At 49.9% G+C, this 12,424-nt stretch overlaps 1 protein-coding gene across 1 annotated transcript in view; it reads right to left on the reverse strand.

Moving 5' to 3' along the window:
- The window catches only part of LOC308148504 (death-associated protein kinase 1-like), a gene marked incomplete at its 5' end in the record, with an annotated part of 29,766 nt that extends 24,876 nt beyond the window's left edge, over positions 1-4,890 (reverse strand). The window contains 1 exon segment of the mRNA XM_080521969.1: positions 4,871-4,890. Coding sequence (XP_080378095.1) covers positions 4,871-4,890 — 20 coding nt within the window.
- Positions 4,891-12,424: the final 7,534 nt, after the last annotated feature.

A 12,424-nucleotide genomic window follows, 5' to 3' on the forward strand; every position in this document is an offset into this window, starting at 1 on the left:
CGTCTCTCTGTCAGCACAAATCAGCAAGCGGGTGTGTGAGTCAGTGGCGTCCAAACAAATGACAACATGGAAACAGCAGATTAGAGAAGAAAGAAGAAGAAATTAAAAAAAATAAAAAAATAAAAAAAAGCCACATGACCCGTCAGGAGCTTCTGCTTCCTCCGGTTCCCGCAAATAAAACGTTTTTAAAAATGTTTTATTTGCAAACTGATTTTCAAAAATGGCCGAGTGTCCAGGCTGAAAGCTGCTGAGGAAGGAAAGAGGAAAGAGGAAAGGAGGAAAGGAGAAAAGAGAGAAAGACAAAAAAATAAAAAATAGAAAAGATAGGAAAAAGGAAGAAAAACAGAAAAAAAGAAAAGAACTCAAAAGTAAAAAATGTGAAAAAGAAAATAAAAATAGCGAAGCTAAAAGCCTGAACCAGGATTTCACAAGCGATTCTCCGCCATCCGGCTGGCGACTCACTGTTTGGTAACGTTTGTTACTGAAGGCAACACTTCAAAGGCAAAATGTCCTTTTGTAACAATTATTTGTAAATATTATTACATAATAACACTGTAATGTAATAATGTAATATTTTGATGGAGGTGGAGGTGATGGAGGTGGAGGTGGTGGTGATAGGGGTGGTGATGGAGGTGATGGTGGAGGTGATGGAGATGGAGGTGGTGGTGGTGGTGATTGAGGTGGAGGTGATGGAGGTGGTGGAGGAGGTGGTGGTGATGGAGGTGATGGTGATGGAGGTGGAGGTGATGAGGTGGAGGTGGTAATGGTGGTGGTGATGGAGGTGGTGGTGGTGATGGGGGTGGTGGTGGTAATGGTGGTGGTGGTGGTGATGGGGGTGGTGGTGGTAATGGTGGTGGTAATGGTGGTGGTGATGGAGGTGGTGATGGAAGTGATGATTGAGGTGGAGGTGATGGAGGTGGTGGTGATGATAGAGGTGGAGGTGGTGGTGGTAATGGTGGTGGTGATGGAGGTGGAGGTGATGAGGTGGAGGTGGTAATGGTGGTGGTGATGGAGGTGGTGGTGGTGATGGGGTGGTGGTGGTAATGGTGGTGGTGATGGAGGTGGTGATGGAAGTGATGATTGAGGTGGAGGTGATGGAGGTGGAGGTGATGAGGTGGAGGTGGTAATGGTGGTGGTGATGGAGGTGGTGGTGGTGATGGGGGTGGTGGTGGTAATGGTGGTGGTGATGGAGGTGGTGGTGGTGATGGAGGTGGTGGTGGTAATGGTGGTGGTGATGGAGGTGGTGGTGGTGATGGTAATGGTGGTGGTGATGGAGGTGGTGGTGGTGATGGGGGTGGTGGTGGTAATGGTGGTGGTGATGGAGGTGGTGATGGAAGTGATGATTGAGGTGGAGGTGATGGAGGTGGTGGTGATGATAGAGGTGGAGGTGGTGGTGGTAATGGTGGTGGTGGAGGTGGAGGTGATGGAGTAAAGTCCCCAGGATCTCCATTCTGATCACATTCCGGCTCCGTTCATTTCTCCAGTTGGTTTTTTAGTCACTTGTTGCCAAAATCTACTTCTGCATCTTTACTGGTCCTCCATCAGTGTGAAGCACCCCAATCCCCCTCCCTCCCCCCCCTCCACCATCACCCCCCCCTCCACCCACCACCACCCCCGCAAACAACACACACACACACACACAGGGTTGTTGTTTTTTTACAGTCTTTCAGAGCAGAACGATCGGCAGGAAGAGAAACACTCAGACGTCCATCAAACGGCGTCTTCAGCTCCGTCACACACACACACACACACACACACACACACACACACACACACACACACACACACACACACACACACACACACACACACACACACACACACACACACACACACACACACACACACACACACACACACACACACACACACATTCCTCCTCTTCATCATCAACAGCACTGCATTATGGGCTGCATTAATCAGAGCTCATCACACACACACACACACACACACACACACACACACACACACACACACACACACACACAGTGTGTGTGTGTGTGTGTGTGTGTGTGTGTGTGTCCCTGCAGGTTTCTGAGTGCCGTGTGCCCGGAAAGATTTCAATAATAGATGGTTAACTTGTTCCACGTGAAATAAATATTAACGACATAAATACTAAAGTAAGGGCCCGTTGCCACGCAACGATTCCGAGTAAAAACACGCACACACACACACACACACACACACACACACACACACACACTGCGTGGCGTCGTTGGGAGTCTGTTAACAAGAGCCGGTGAACGATGCAACTTTTTTGGGGGTGAAAACGGCTCTCAAGGTGCAACTTTTGTGAAAAAGCTCAAACAACCCTCCGTCGCCGTGGAGACGGGCGGAAACGAGACATTCCGGAATCGCCATCGTAACTAGTAGCTGTGCACACGCTCAGTAGATGGACAACAACAACAACACCAGCGGCTGCATCCTCCAGCGTGTCCCGGCTCCCAGGCCAACTTCCCGTTTTATCATCTGGTCGTTTCAAAAACCAACTTCAAAGCAACTTCAAAGGGGAGGAAAAGCTAAAACAGGTCAAAAGAAGAGTAGAATGATTAAAACATAGCTTAGGAAGGAGGGTAAACGCTTCACGACGACTTAAAGGAGAGACCAAAATACCTCAATTGTTAAAAAAATGTAATAAACGTGTGAATGCAGATTTTCGTCGGCGCATCAAAGCTGCAGGTGAAACTTTGAAGTTGAGCTGCTTCACGGCTCGTCTTCAGTCTAACATGGCGCCAACTGCTGGCGCAGCGCGGCAACTGCAACGCCTTCAGTGATCCTGACGTCGCCATGGAAACGCTAAAGCTTCCTGGTCGTCGTCATGGAAACGGGTCCCTGAACCAGAGGAGTTCTGGTACCTGTGGGGGGGTTGTTTTAACCAAATCGTCCATTACTTTTCACTGTTAGAAAGAGTTGAGCTCAGCAGCACGTGTTCCCTCGCCACAGTGTTCCCTCACCACGTGTTCCCTCGCCAGTGTTCCCTCGCCACAGTGTTCCCTCGCCACAGTGTTCCCTCACCACATGTTCCCTCGCCAGTGTTCCCTCGCCACAGTGTTCCCTCGCCACAGTGTTCCCTCACCACGTGTTCCCTCGCCACAGTGTTCCCTCACCACGTGTTCCCTCACCACGTGTTCCCTCGCCAGTGTTCCCTCGCCACAGTGTTCCCTCGCCACAGTGTTCCCTCACCACGTGTTCCCTCGCCACGTGTTCCCTCGCCAGTGTTCCCTCACCACAGTGTTCCCTCACCACGTGTTCCCTCGCCAGTGTTCCCTCGCCAGTGTTTCCTCGCCAGTGTTCCCTCGCCAGTGTTTCCTCGCCAGTGTTCCCTCGCCAGTGTTCCCTCACCACGTGTTCCCTCGCCAGTGTTCCCTCACCACGTGTTCCCTCGCCAGTGTTCCCTCACCACAGTGTTCCCTCGCCACAGTGTTCCCTCACCACGTGTTCCCTCACCACGTGTTCCCTCACCACGTGTTCCCTCGCCAGTGTTCCCTCGCCGCAGTGTTCCCTCGCCACAGTGTTCCCTCGCCACAGTGTTCCCTCGCCAGTGTTCCCTCACCACAGTGTTCCCTCGCCACAGTGTTCCCTCCCCACAGTGTTCCCTCACCACGTGTTCCCTCACCACGTGTTCCCTCGCCAGTGTTCCCTCGCCGCAGTGTTCCCTCACCACAGTGTTCCCTCGCCAGTGTTCCCTCACCACAGTGTTCCCTCGCCACAGTGTTCCCTCCCCACGTGTTCCCTCGCCAGTGTTCCCTCACCACGTGTTCACTCCCCACAGTGTTCCCTCACCACGTGTTCCCTCACCACAGTGTTCCCTCGCCACAGTGTTCCCTCCCCACGTGTTCCCTCGCCAGTGTTCCCTCACCACGTGTTCACTCCCCACAGTGTTCCCTCACCACAGTGTTCCCTCGCCACAGTGTTCCCTCGCCAGTGTTCCCTCACCACGTGTTCACTCCCCACAGTGTTCCCTCACCACGTGTTCACTCCCCACAGTGTTCCCTCACCACGTGTTCCCTCACCACAGTGTTCCTTCGCCACAGTGTTCCCTCGCCAGTGTTCCCTCGCCACAGTGTTCCCTCGCCACAGTGTTCCCTCACCACAGTGTTCCTTCACCACGTGTTCCCTCACCAGTGTTCCCTCGCCAGTGTTCCCTCACCACGTGTTCCCTCACCAGTGTTCCCTCACCACGTGTTCTCTCGCCAGTGTTCCCTCACCACATGTTCCCTCACCACGTGTTCCCTCGCCAGTGTTCCCTCGCCAGTGTTCCCTCGCCAGTGTTCCCTCACCACGTGTTCCCTCGCCAGTGTTCCCTCACCACAGTGTTCCCTCACCACAGTGTTCCCTCACCACGTGTTCCCTCGCCAGTGTTCCCTCACCACATGTTCCCTCACCACAGTGTTCCCTCACCACAGTGTTCCCTCACCAGTGTTCCCTCACCACGTGTTCCCTCAGCACAGTGTTCCCTCACCACGTGTTCCCTCACCAGTGTTCCCTCACCACAGTGTTGGTTCCCTGACAACGGCGGTCGTGTCACTTTAATTTCCTCCGTCACCTTATTTTACTTCCCTTTTTCACGAAGCTTTATGGTTCCTGACAAAGTTCCATGTTGACCTGAGAGGAACTTCCTTCTTTTCCGGTTCCCTTATAATTCACTCTTAAAGTTCCTTTGAATCTGATTTGTCTTTCCCGTCCCTTTGCATCAGTTCAACACGTTTCTTATCTCACGTCTCTTCAGTAAACTTTGATTCTACGTCCTCGGCTTCAGTTCTACTTCCTGCTGCACCGGGTTCTAGGTTCCCTCCTATAGAACCGAGGTTCCCTCGTACAGCAGTAGTTCAGGGAACGTGTGACAGAACGATGTGGAGGCGGAGCTCACCTGCCCAGCTCGTCCCCCATCTCGTACGAGTCCTCCACCCTCTCCGGGTTGAACACCGTCATGTTGTCCAGGACGTTCCTCCGCTTCTTCCTCAGGCTCCGCCCTTCTTCCTCAGGCTCCGCCCACCATCCCCCCTCACCAGGCGCCGGTCTGGGCGGCGCGGCCGCCGGGCCTCCAACACATGGTTCCCAACCAGGCCGGGCGGGCGGGGAACTAGAGGGGGGGGAGGGGGGGGGGTCTGGTGTTAGTGGAGCTGGACCCAAGACCAGAGAACCTGGTCTCCTAACTCCTTTCCTATCTCTTTTAGGAAGCCTCCTAACACCTTTCCTTAACTCCTTTAGGAAGCCTCCTAACACCTTTCCTAACTCCTTCAGGAAGCCTCCTAACTCCTTTCCTAACTCCTTTAGGAAGCCTCCTAACTCCTTTAGGAAGCCTCCTAACACCTTTCCTAACTCCTTCAGGAAGCCTCCTAACTCCTTTAGGAAGCCTCCTAACACCTTTCCTAACTCCTTCAGGAAGCCTCCTAACTCCTTTCCTAGCTCCTTTAGGAAGCCTCCTAACTCCTTTAGGAAGTCTCCTAACACCTTTCCTAACTCCTTCAGGAAGCCTCCTAACTCCTTTCCTAGCTCCTTTAGGAAGCCTCCTAACTCCTTCAGGAAGCCTCCTAACACCTTTCCTAACTCCTTTAGGAAGCCTCCTAACTCCTTTCCTAACTCCTTTAGGAAGCCTCCTAACTCCTTTCCTAACTCCTTCAGGAAGCCTCCTAACACCTTTCCTAACTCCTTCAGAAAGCCTCCTAACTCCTTTCCTAACTCCTTTAGGAAGCCTCCTAACTCCTTCAGGAAGCCTCCTAACTCCTTTCCTAGCTCCTTTAGGAAGCCTCCTAACTCCTTTCCTAACTCCTTCAGGAAGCCTCCTAACTCCTTTCCTAACTCCTTTAGGAAGCCTCCTAACTCCTTCAGGAAGCCTCCTAACTCCTTTCCTAGCTCCTTTAGGAAGCCTCCTAACTCCTTTCCTAACTCCTTCAGGAAGCCTCCTAACACCTTTCCTAACTCCTTTAGGAAGCCTCCTAACTCCTTTCCTAACTCCTTTAGGAAGCCTCCTAACTCCTTTCCTAGCTCCTTTAGGAAGCCTCCTAACTCCTTTCCTAACTCCTTCAGGAAGCCTCCTAACACCTTTCCTAACTCCTTTAGGAAGCCTCCTAACTCCTTTCCTAGCTCCTTTAGGAAGCCTCCTAACTCCTTTCCTAACTCCTTCAGGAAGCCTCCTAACACCTTTCCTAACTCCTTCAGGAAGCCTCCTAACTCCTTTCCTAACTCCTTTAGGAAGCCTCCTAACTCCTTCAGGAAGCCTCCTACCTCCTCTCCTAACTCCTTCAGGAAGCCTCCTAACTCCTTTCCTAGCTCCTTTAGGAAGCCTCCTAACTCCTTTCCTAACTCCTTGAGGAAGCCTCCTACCTCCTCTCCTAGCTCCTTGAGGAAGCCTCCTACCTCCTCTCCTAACTCCTTCAGGAAGCCTCCTACCTCCTCTCCTAACTCCTTGAGGAAGCCTCCTACCTCCTCTCCTAACTCCTTCAGGAAGCCTCCTACCTCCTCTCCTAACTCCTTCAGGAAGCCTCCTACCTCCTCTCCTAACTCCTTCAGGAAGCCTCCTACCTCCTCTCCTAACTCCTTCAGGAAGCCTCCTACCTCCTCTCCTAACTCCTTGAGGAAGCCTCCTACCTCCTCTCCTAGCTCCTTGAGGAAGCCTCCTACCTCCTCTCCTAACTCCTTCAGGAAGCCTCCTACCTCCTCTCCTAACTCCTTCAGGAAGCCTCCTACCTCCTCTCCTAACTCCTTCAGGAAGCCTCCTACCTCCTCTCCTAACTCCTTCAGGAAGCCTCCTACCTCCTCTCCTAACTCCTTCAGGAAGCCTCCTACCTCCTCTCCTAACTCCTTCAGGAAGCCTCCTACCTCCTCTCCTAACTCCTTCAGGAAGCCTCCTACCTCCTCTCCTTCCCCCCGTGACGTCCTCCAGGAGGTTCAGGTAAAGGCGGATGAGGACTCAGGAGGGACATTTCGGACTGGACCAGACCAGAACCAGACCAGAACCAGACCAGGACAGGACCAGACCAGGACCAGACCAGAACCAGACCAGAACCAGACCAGGACAGGACCGGACCAGACCAGGACCAGACCAGGACCAGACCAGAACCAGACCAGAACCAGACCAGAACCAGACCAGGACAGGACCGGACCAGACCAGGACCAGACCAGGACCAGACCAGAACCAGACCAGGACCAGACCAGGACCAGACCAGAACCAGACCAGGACCAGACCAGAACCAGACCAGAACCAGACCAGAACCAGACCAGAACCAGACCAGGACAGGACCGGACCAGACCAGGACCAGACCAGGACCAGACCAGAACCAGACCAGAACCAGACCAGAACCAGACCAGGACAGGACCGGACCAGACCAGGACCAGACCAGGACCAGACCAGAACCAGACCAGGACCAGACCAGGACCAGACCAGAACCAGACCAGGACCAGACCAGGACCAGACCAGGACCAGACCAGGACAATGTGGACCCTCCAGCCTCTCCGGTGTTTCCTCCGGTTCTGCTCGGTGCCGGTGAGGCATGCAAACAGAACCGAGGGGGGGGGCTCTCGGTGTATCCCGGGAGACACCCCCCCCCCCCCCACCGGAGCCCCTCCTCCTCCTCCTCCCAGCCTCAGAATGACCCGGGCGGACCCGGACAGGTGTCCCCCCCACCCCTCCCTCCTCCCTCCTCCTCCCCCCGGTTCCCCCGGGTCCGGACCCACCTTGCTCTCCGGTGGTCCGAGGAGCTCCCTGCTCCTCCTGCTCCTGCTCCTGCTCCTCCTGCTCCTCCTCCTCCTCTTCCTCCTCTTCCTCCTCCGCAGGAAAGCGGTGTATTGAAGGGGGGGGGGTCCCCGCAGCCCCGGTGCTTCCCGGCGGGGGGGTGGGGGGGTTACAGGCGGTCGGTGCGGGAGCCAGGTGCCAGGTGCCCCGGGCTGGGCTCGGCTCGGCTCGGCTCGGCTCGGCTCGGCTCTGCAGAAAGGCTCGCTGCTCCGGCGGAACAAACCTCCGGTAACAATGTGAAGGCAGTCTGGCTCCTGGCGCTGCGTTCAGGGCCCCGCTGGGAAAATCAGAGAATCGAGGCTCGCGAGGGCGGTGGGCGGAGCGAAGCGCTTCTTCCACACGTCTTTAACCGCAAACACAATGTAAACAGAGCAACAAGCCCAGGAGAGGCGGTTCGTCAGAATCAGCCCGCACACACACACACACGCACACACACGCACACACACACACACACACACACACACACACACACACACACACACACACACACACACACACACACACACATACACACACACACACACACACACACACACACACACCCACGCAGCGTAAACAGAATCCCATTTTCCCGATGAGGAAGTAGTAATCGCCGGGCTTTTAGCGGGCCGTGAACGCAACGTCGCTCGTTGTGCTGGAGGAGCGGCGGCCGCCGCAAGAGGGCAGCAAACATCACCTTTCACTTTTCTCCCGTTAAAATTACTGATTCACCTTTTAAAATCACTGATTCACCTTTTTAAACATTCACACTGTCACTTTCTCTCATTAAAATCACTGATTCACCTTTTTAAACATTCACACTGTCACTTTCTCTCATTAAAATCACTGATTCACCTTTTTAAACATTCACACTGTCACTTTCTCTCATTAAAATCACTGATTCACCTTTTTAAACATTCACACTTTCACTTTTCTCTCATTAAAATCACTGATTCACCTTTTAAAATCACTGATTCACCTTTTTAAACATTCACTCTGTCACTTTTCTCTCGTTAAAATCACTGATTCACCTTTTAAAATCACTGATTCACCTTTTTAAACATTCACTCTGTCACTTTTCTCCCGTTAAAATCACTGATTCACCTTTTAAAATCACTGATTCACCTTTTAAAATCACTGATTCACCTTTTAAAATCACTGATTCACCTTTTTAAACATTCACACTGTCACTTTTCTCTCGTTAAAATCACTGATTCACCTTTTAAAATCACTGATTCACCTTTTTAAATCACTGATTCACCTTTTAAAATCACTGATTCACCTTTTTAAACATTCACTCTGTCACTTTTCTCTCGTTTAAATCACTGATTCACCTTTTTAAACAATCACTCTGTCACTTTTCTCTCGTTAAAATCACTGATTCACCTTTTAAAATCACTGATTCACCTTTTAAAATCACTGATTCACCTTTTAAAATCACTGATTCACCTTTTTAAACATTCACTCTGTCACTTTTCTCTCGTTAAAATCACTGATTCACCTTTTAAAATCACTGATTCACCTTTTAAAATCACTGATTCACCTTTTAAAATCACTGATTCACCTTTTTAAACATTCACTCTGTCACTTTTCTCCCGTTAAAATCACTGATTCACCTTTTAAAATCACTGATTCACCTTTTTAAACATTCACACTTTCACTTTTCTCTCGTTAAAATCACTGATTCACCTTTTTAAACAATCACTCTGTCACTTTTCTCCCGTTAAAATCACTGATTCACCTTTTTAAACATTCACTCTGTCACTTTTCTCTCGTTAAAATCACTGATTCACCTTTTAAAATCACTGATTCACCTTTTAAAATCACTGATTCACCTTTTTAAACATTCACTCTGTCACTTTTCTCCCGTTAAAATCACTGATTCACCTTTTAAAATCACTGCTTCACCTTTTAAAATCACTGATTCACCTTTTAAAATCACTGATTCACCTTTTTAAACAATCACTCTGTCACTTTTCTCCCGTTAAAATCACTGATTCACCTTTTTAAACATTCACTCTGTCACTTTTCTCTCGTTAAAATCACTGATTCACCTTTTAAAATCACTGATTCACCTTTTAAAATCACTGATTCACCTTTTTAAACATTCACTCTGTCACTTTTCTCCCGTTAAAATCACTGATTCACCTTTTAAAATCACTGATTCACCTTTTTAAACATTCACACTTTCACTTTTCTCTCGTTAAAATCACTGATTCACCTTTTTAAACATTCACACTGTCACTTTTCTCTCGTTAAAATCACTGATTCGCCTTTTTTTGGGGGGGGGGGGGGCTGGAGGCCTTCCCAGCATGCACTGCTGACGACGACAGGTTGATCTACTGCGAAACAAACTTTACAAATTAGTGCGGGAGGCCCTGCTGACCTTTGTGTCTCTGGGACCCGTCAGCACTTTGATTTGCATTGTGGGAGCTCAGTGAAGGTGAAGTGTTGATCCTCTGCCCCCCCCCCCCCCCCCCCCCCCCCCCCAACACTGTACAGACAGGAGCTTATTGACCCAGCCGTCATTTATTTCTCTGCTCCGGGTAAAATTCCTCCTTCAGGAAAAAAGCCAGAAGAGCCGTGAAGAATCGTTCTGGTGGAGCTGCGTCGCAAAATAATACGAGATTTGTGTTTATTTCACCCGATGAAGCAAGTGAACGTTGGCTAACTGAACGTTAGCTAAGCCCCGCCCACAAAGAGAAAGAAATTCACGTAAAATTGAAGAAGAGAAATATGTTGTTTTGAGAGTTGAAAGTACGAGACACAGACGATCATGACGGAGGTCCTGACGGAGGTCCTGACGGAGGTCCTGAACTCCCCAGGCTCTCCGGCTGAGCCTCACACGGGGCACCTGCTGCTACTTGCTTTGATCAAAGCAGCCGAATTACATAATTTGACACTGGGCAGAGGAAAGAGGCAGCGCGGCAGCGCCGAGTGTAAAATTATGTAAGTGGAGGCAGATTAACAAACTATTTATCACGTTTCACAGCCAGATGGGTTTTTGGTTGTTTTTTTTTATTTAATTGTATAATTACACAGACCATCCAAAACCAGTAAAAAAAACAACAGTGGAAGTGAAAACTAAAAAGTGTGTTCACACTTTCTTTCTTTCCAGTTTACTGCAACTTAAAAAAAACAAAAAACACCTGCAGACAAACAGGAAGTCATTCGAATCAAATTAAAATCACTAATATGAGAATGAATCATAACACGTTTTACAAGAATGTACTCAGAGTTCCTGGAACAATTATTATCCTTTACCATCGATCGGTTAAAGTACGACTTTATAGTGAAATCAGAGATTCCTGCTTCCAGCGGAGGTCTGGAGGTATGGAGGTCTGGAGGTCTGGAGGTCTGGAGGTATGGAGGTCTGGAGGTCTGGAGGTATGGAGGTCTGGAGGTATGGAGGTCTGAAGGTCTGGAGGTCTGGAGGTATGGAGGTCTGGAGGTATGGAGGTCTGGAAGTTTTTGGATCTGGAGGTCTGGAGGTCTGGAGGTATGGAGGTCTGGAAGTTTTGGGATCTGGAGGTCTGGAAGTTTTGGGATCTGGAAGTCTGGAAATGTGGAGGTCTGGAGTCCAGGATGAGTTCAGGACTGCCGGATCCCAAAGCGACGCTCTGAAAGAGGATTCCTCCCCCTGCTGGTGGGTTAGGGTTAGAGGGTAGGGTTAGGGATAGAGGGTAGGGTTAGGGATAGAGGGTTAGTGGGTAGGGTTAGAGGCTAGGGTTAGGGTTAGAGGGTAGGGTTAGGGATAGAGGGTAGGGTTAGGGTTAGAGGTTAGAGAGTAGGGTTAGGGATAGATGGTAGGGTTAGGGTTAGAGGTTAGAGGGTAGGATTAGGGATAGAGGGTAGGGTTAGGGTTTAGAGTTAGAGGTTAGGGTTAGAGGGTAGGATTAGGGTTTAGAGTTAGAGGGTCAGGGTTAGAGGTTAGAGGTTAGGGTTAGAGGGTCAGGGTTAGGTTAGGTTAGGGTTAGAGGATAGAGGTCAGGGTTAGAGGTGAGAGGGTCAGGGTTAGGTTAGGGTTAGAGGGTCAGGGTTAGGTTAGGGTTAGGGTTAGGGTTAGGGCCTGAAGATTTCAGGCAATGTGAGCGAGTAGTTTTTGGTGAAAAGTTGGTCAAATACATGCAAAGTAAAACTTTTATAAATGGATAATGAAGAAAACAAAGCAGAAGCTTGTCGGCGAAGTTCAAAACCTCCAGTTTAGTTTCAACCTCCTCTGAAGACGTGAAACACATTTGTTTCAAATGAGTCGACTTCTGAAGTCAAAAACAAACCAAATGACCTTCGAATGAGAAACAAAGACACAGACGGAGTTTTATTTTAATGCAGTAAAAACTTCAGGTACAAAAACGGTACAAAAGTCTCATAAAGACAAAGAATCACTCTTTGTTGTTCCAGCTTCAGTCTTCACGTCCTCAGCGCTCGCAGATTAATACAGATCAATACAGATTAATACAGATTAATACAGATCAATACAGATTAATACAGATTAATACAGAACTGCAGATTATTCAGAAATGTTCCAGAGCCACAGCGGAGAATCCAGAGTGGAGTTAAAACTCCGTCTGACAGGAGAAACACACGAGGCGGCGCCGGAGCGGCGGCAGCAATCAGGGGAAAGCAAAGTTCAATCCTCTTTCAGCGTCGTGAAGGAAAGTGAGAGATCGGAACCGAAGGTGAGGAGAACCGTCTGTATGGTTTATTGTC

Source organism: Blennius ocellaris (assembly GCF_963422515.1).
Source record: "Blennius ocellaris genome assembly, contig: SCAFFOLD_85, whole genome shotgun sequence".
NCBI classification, from domain to species: Eukaryota; Metazoa; Chordata; class Actinopteri; order Blenniiformes; family Blenniidae; genus Blennius; species Blennius ocellaris.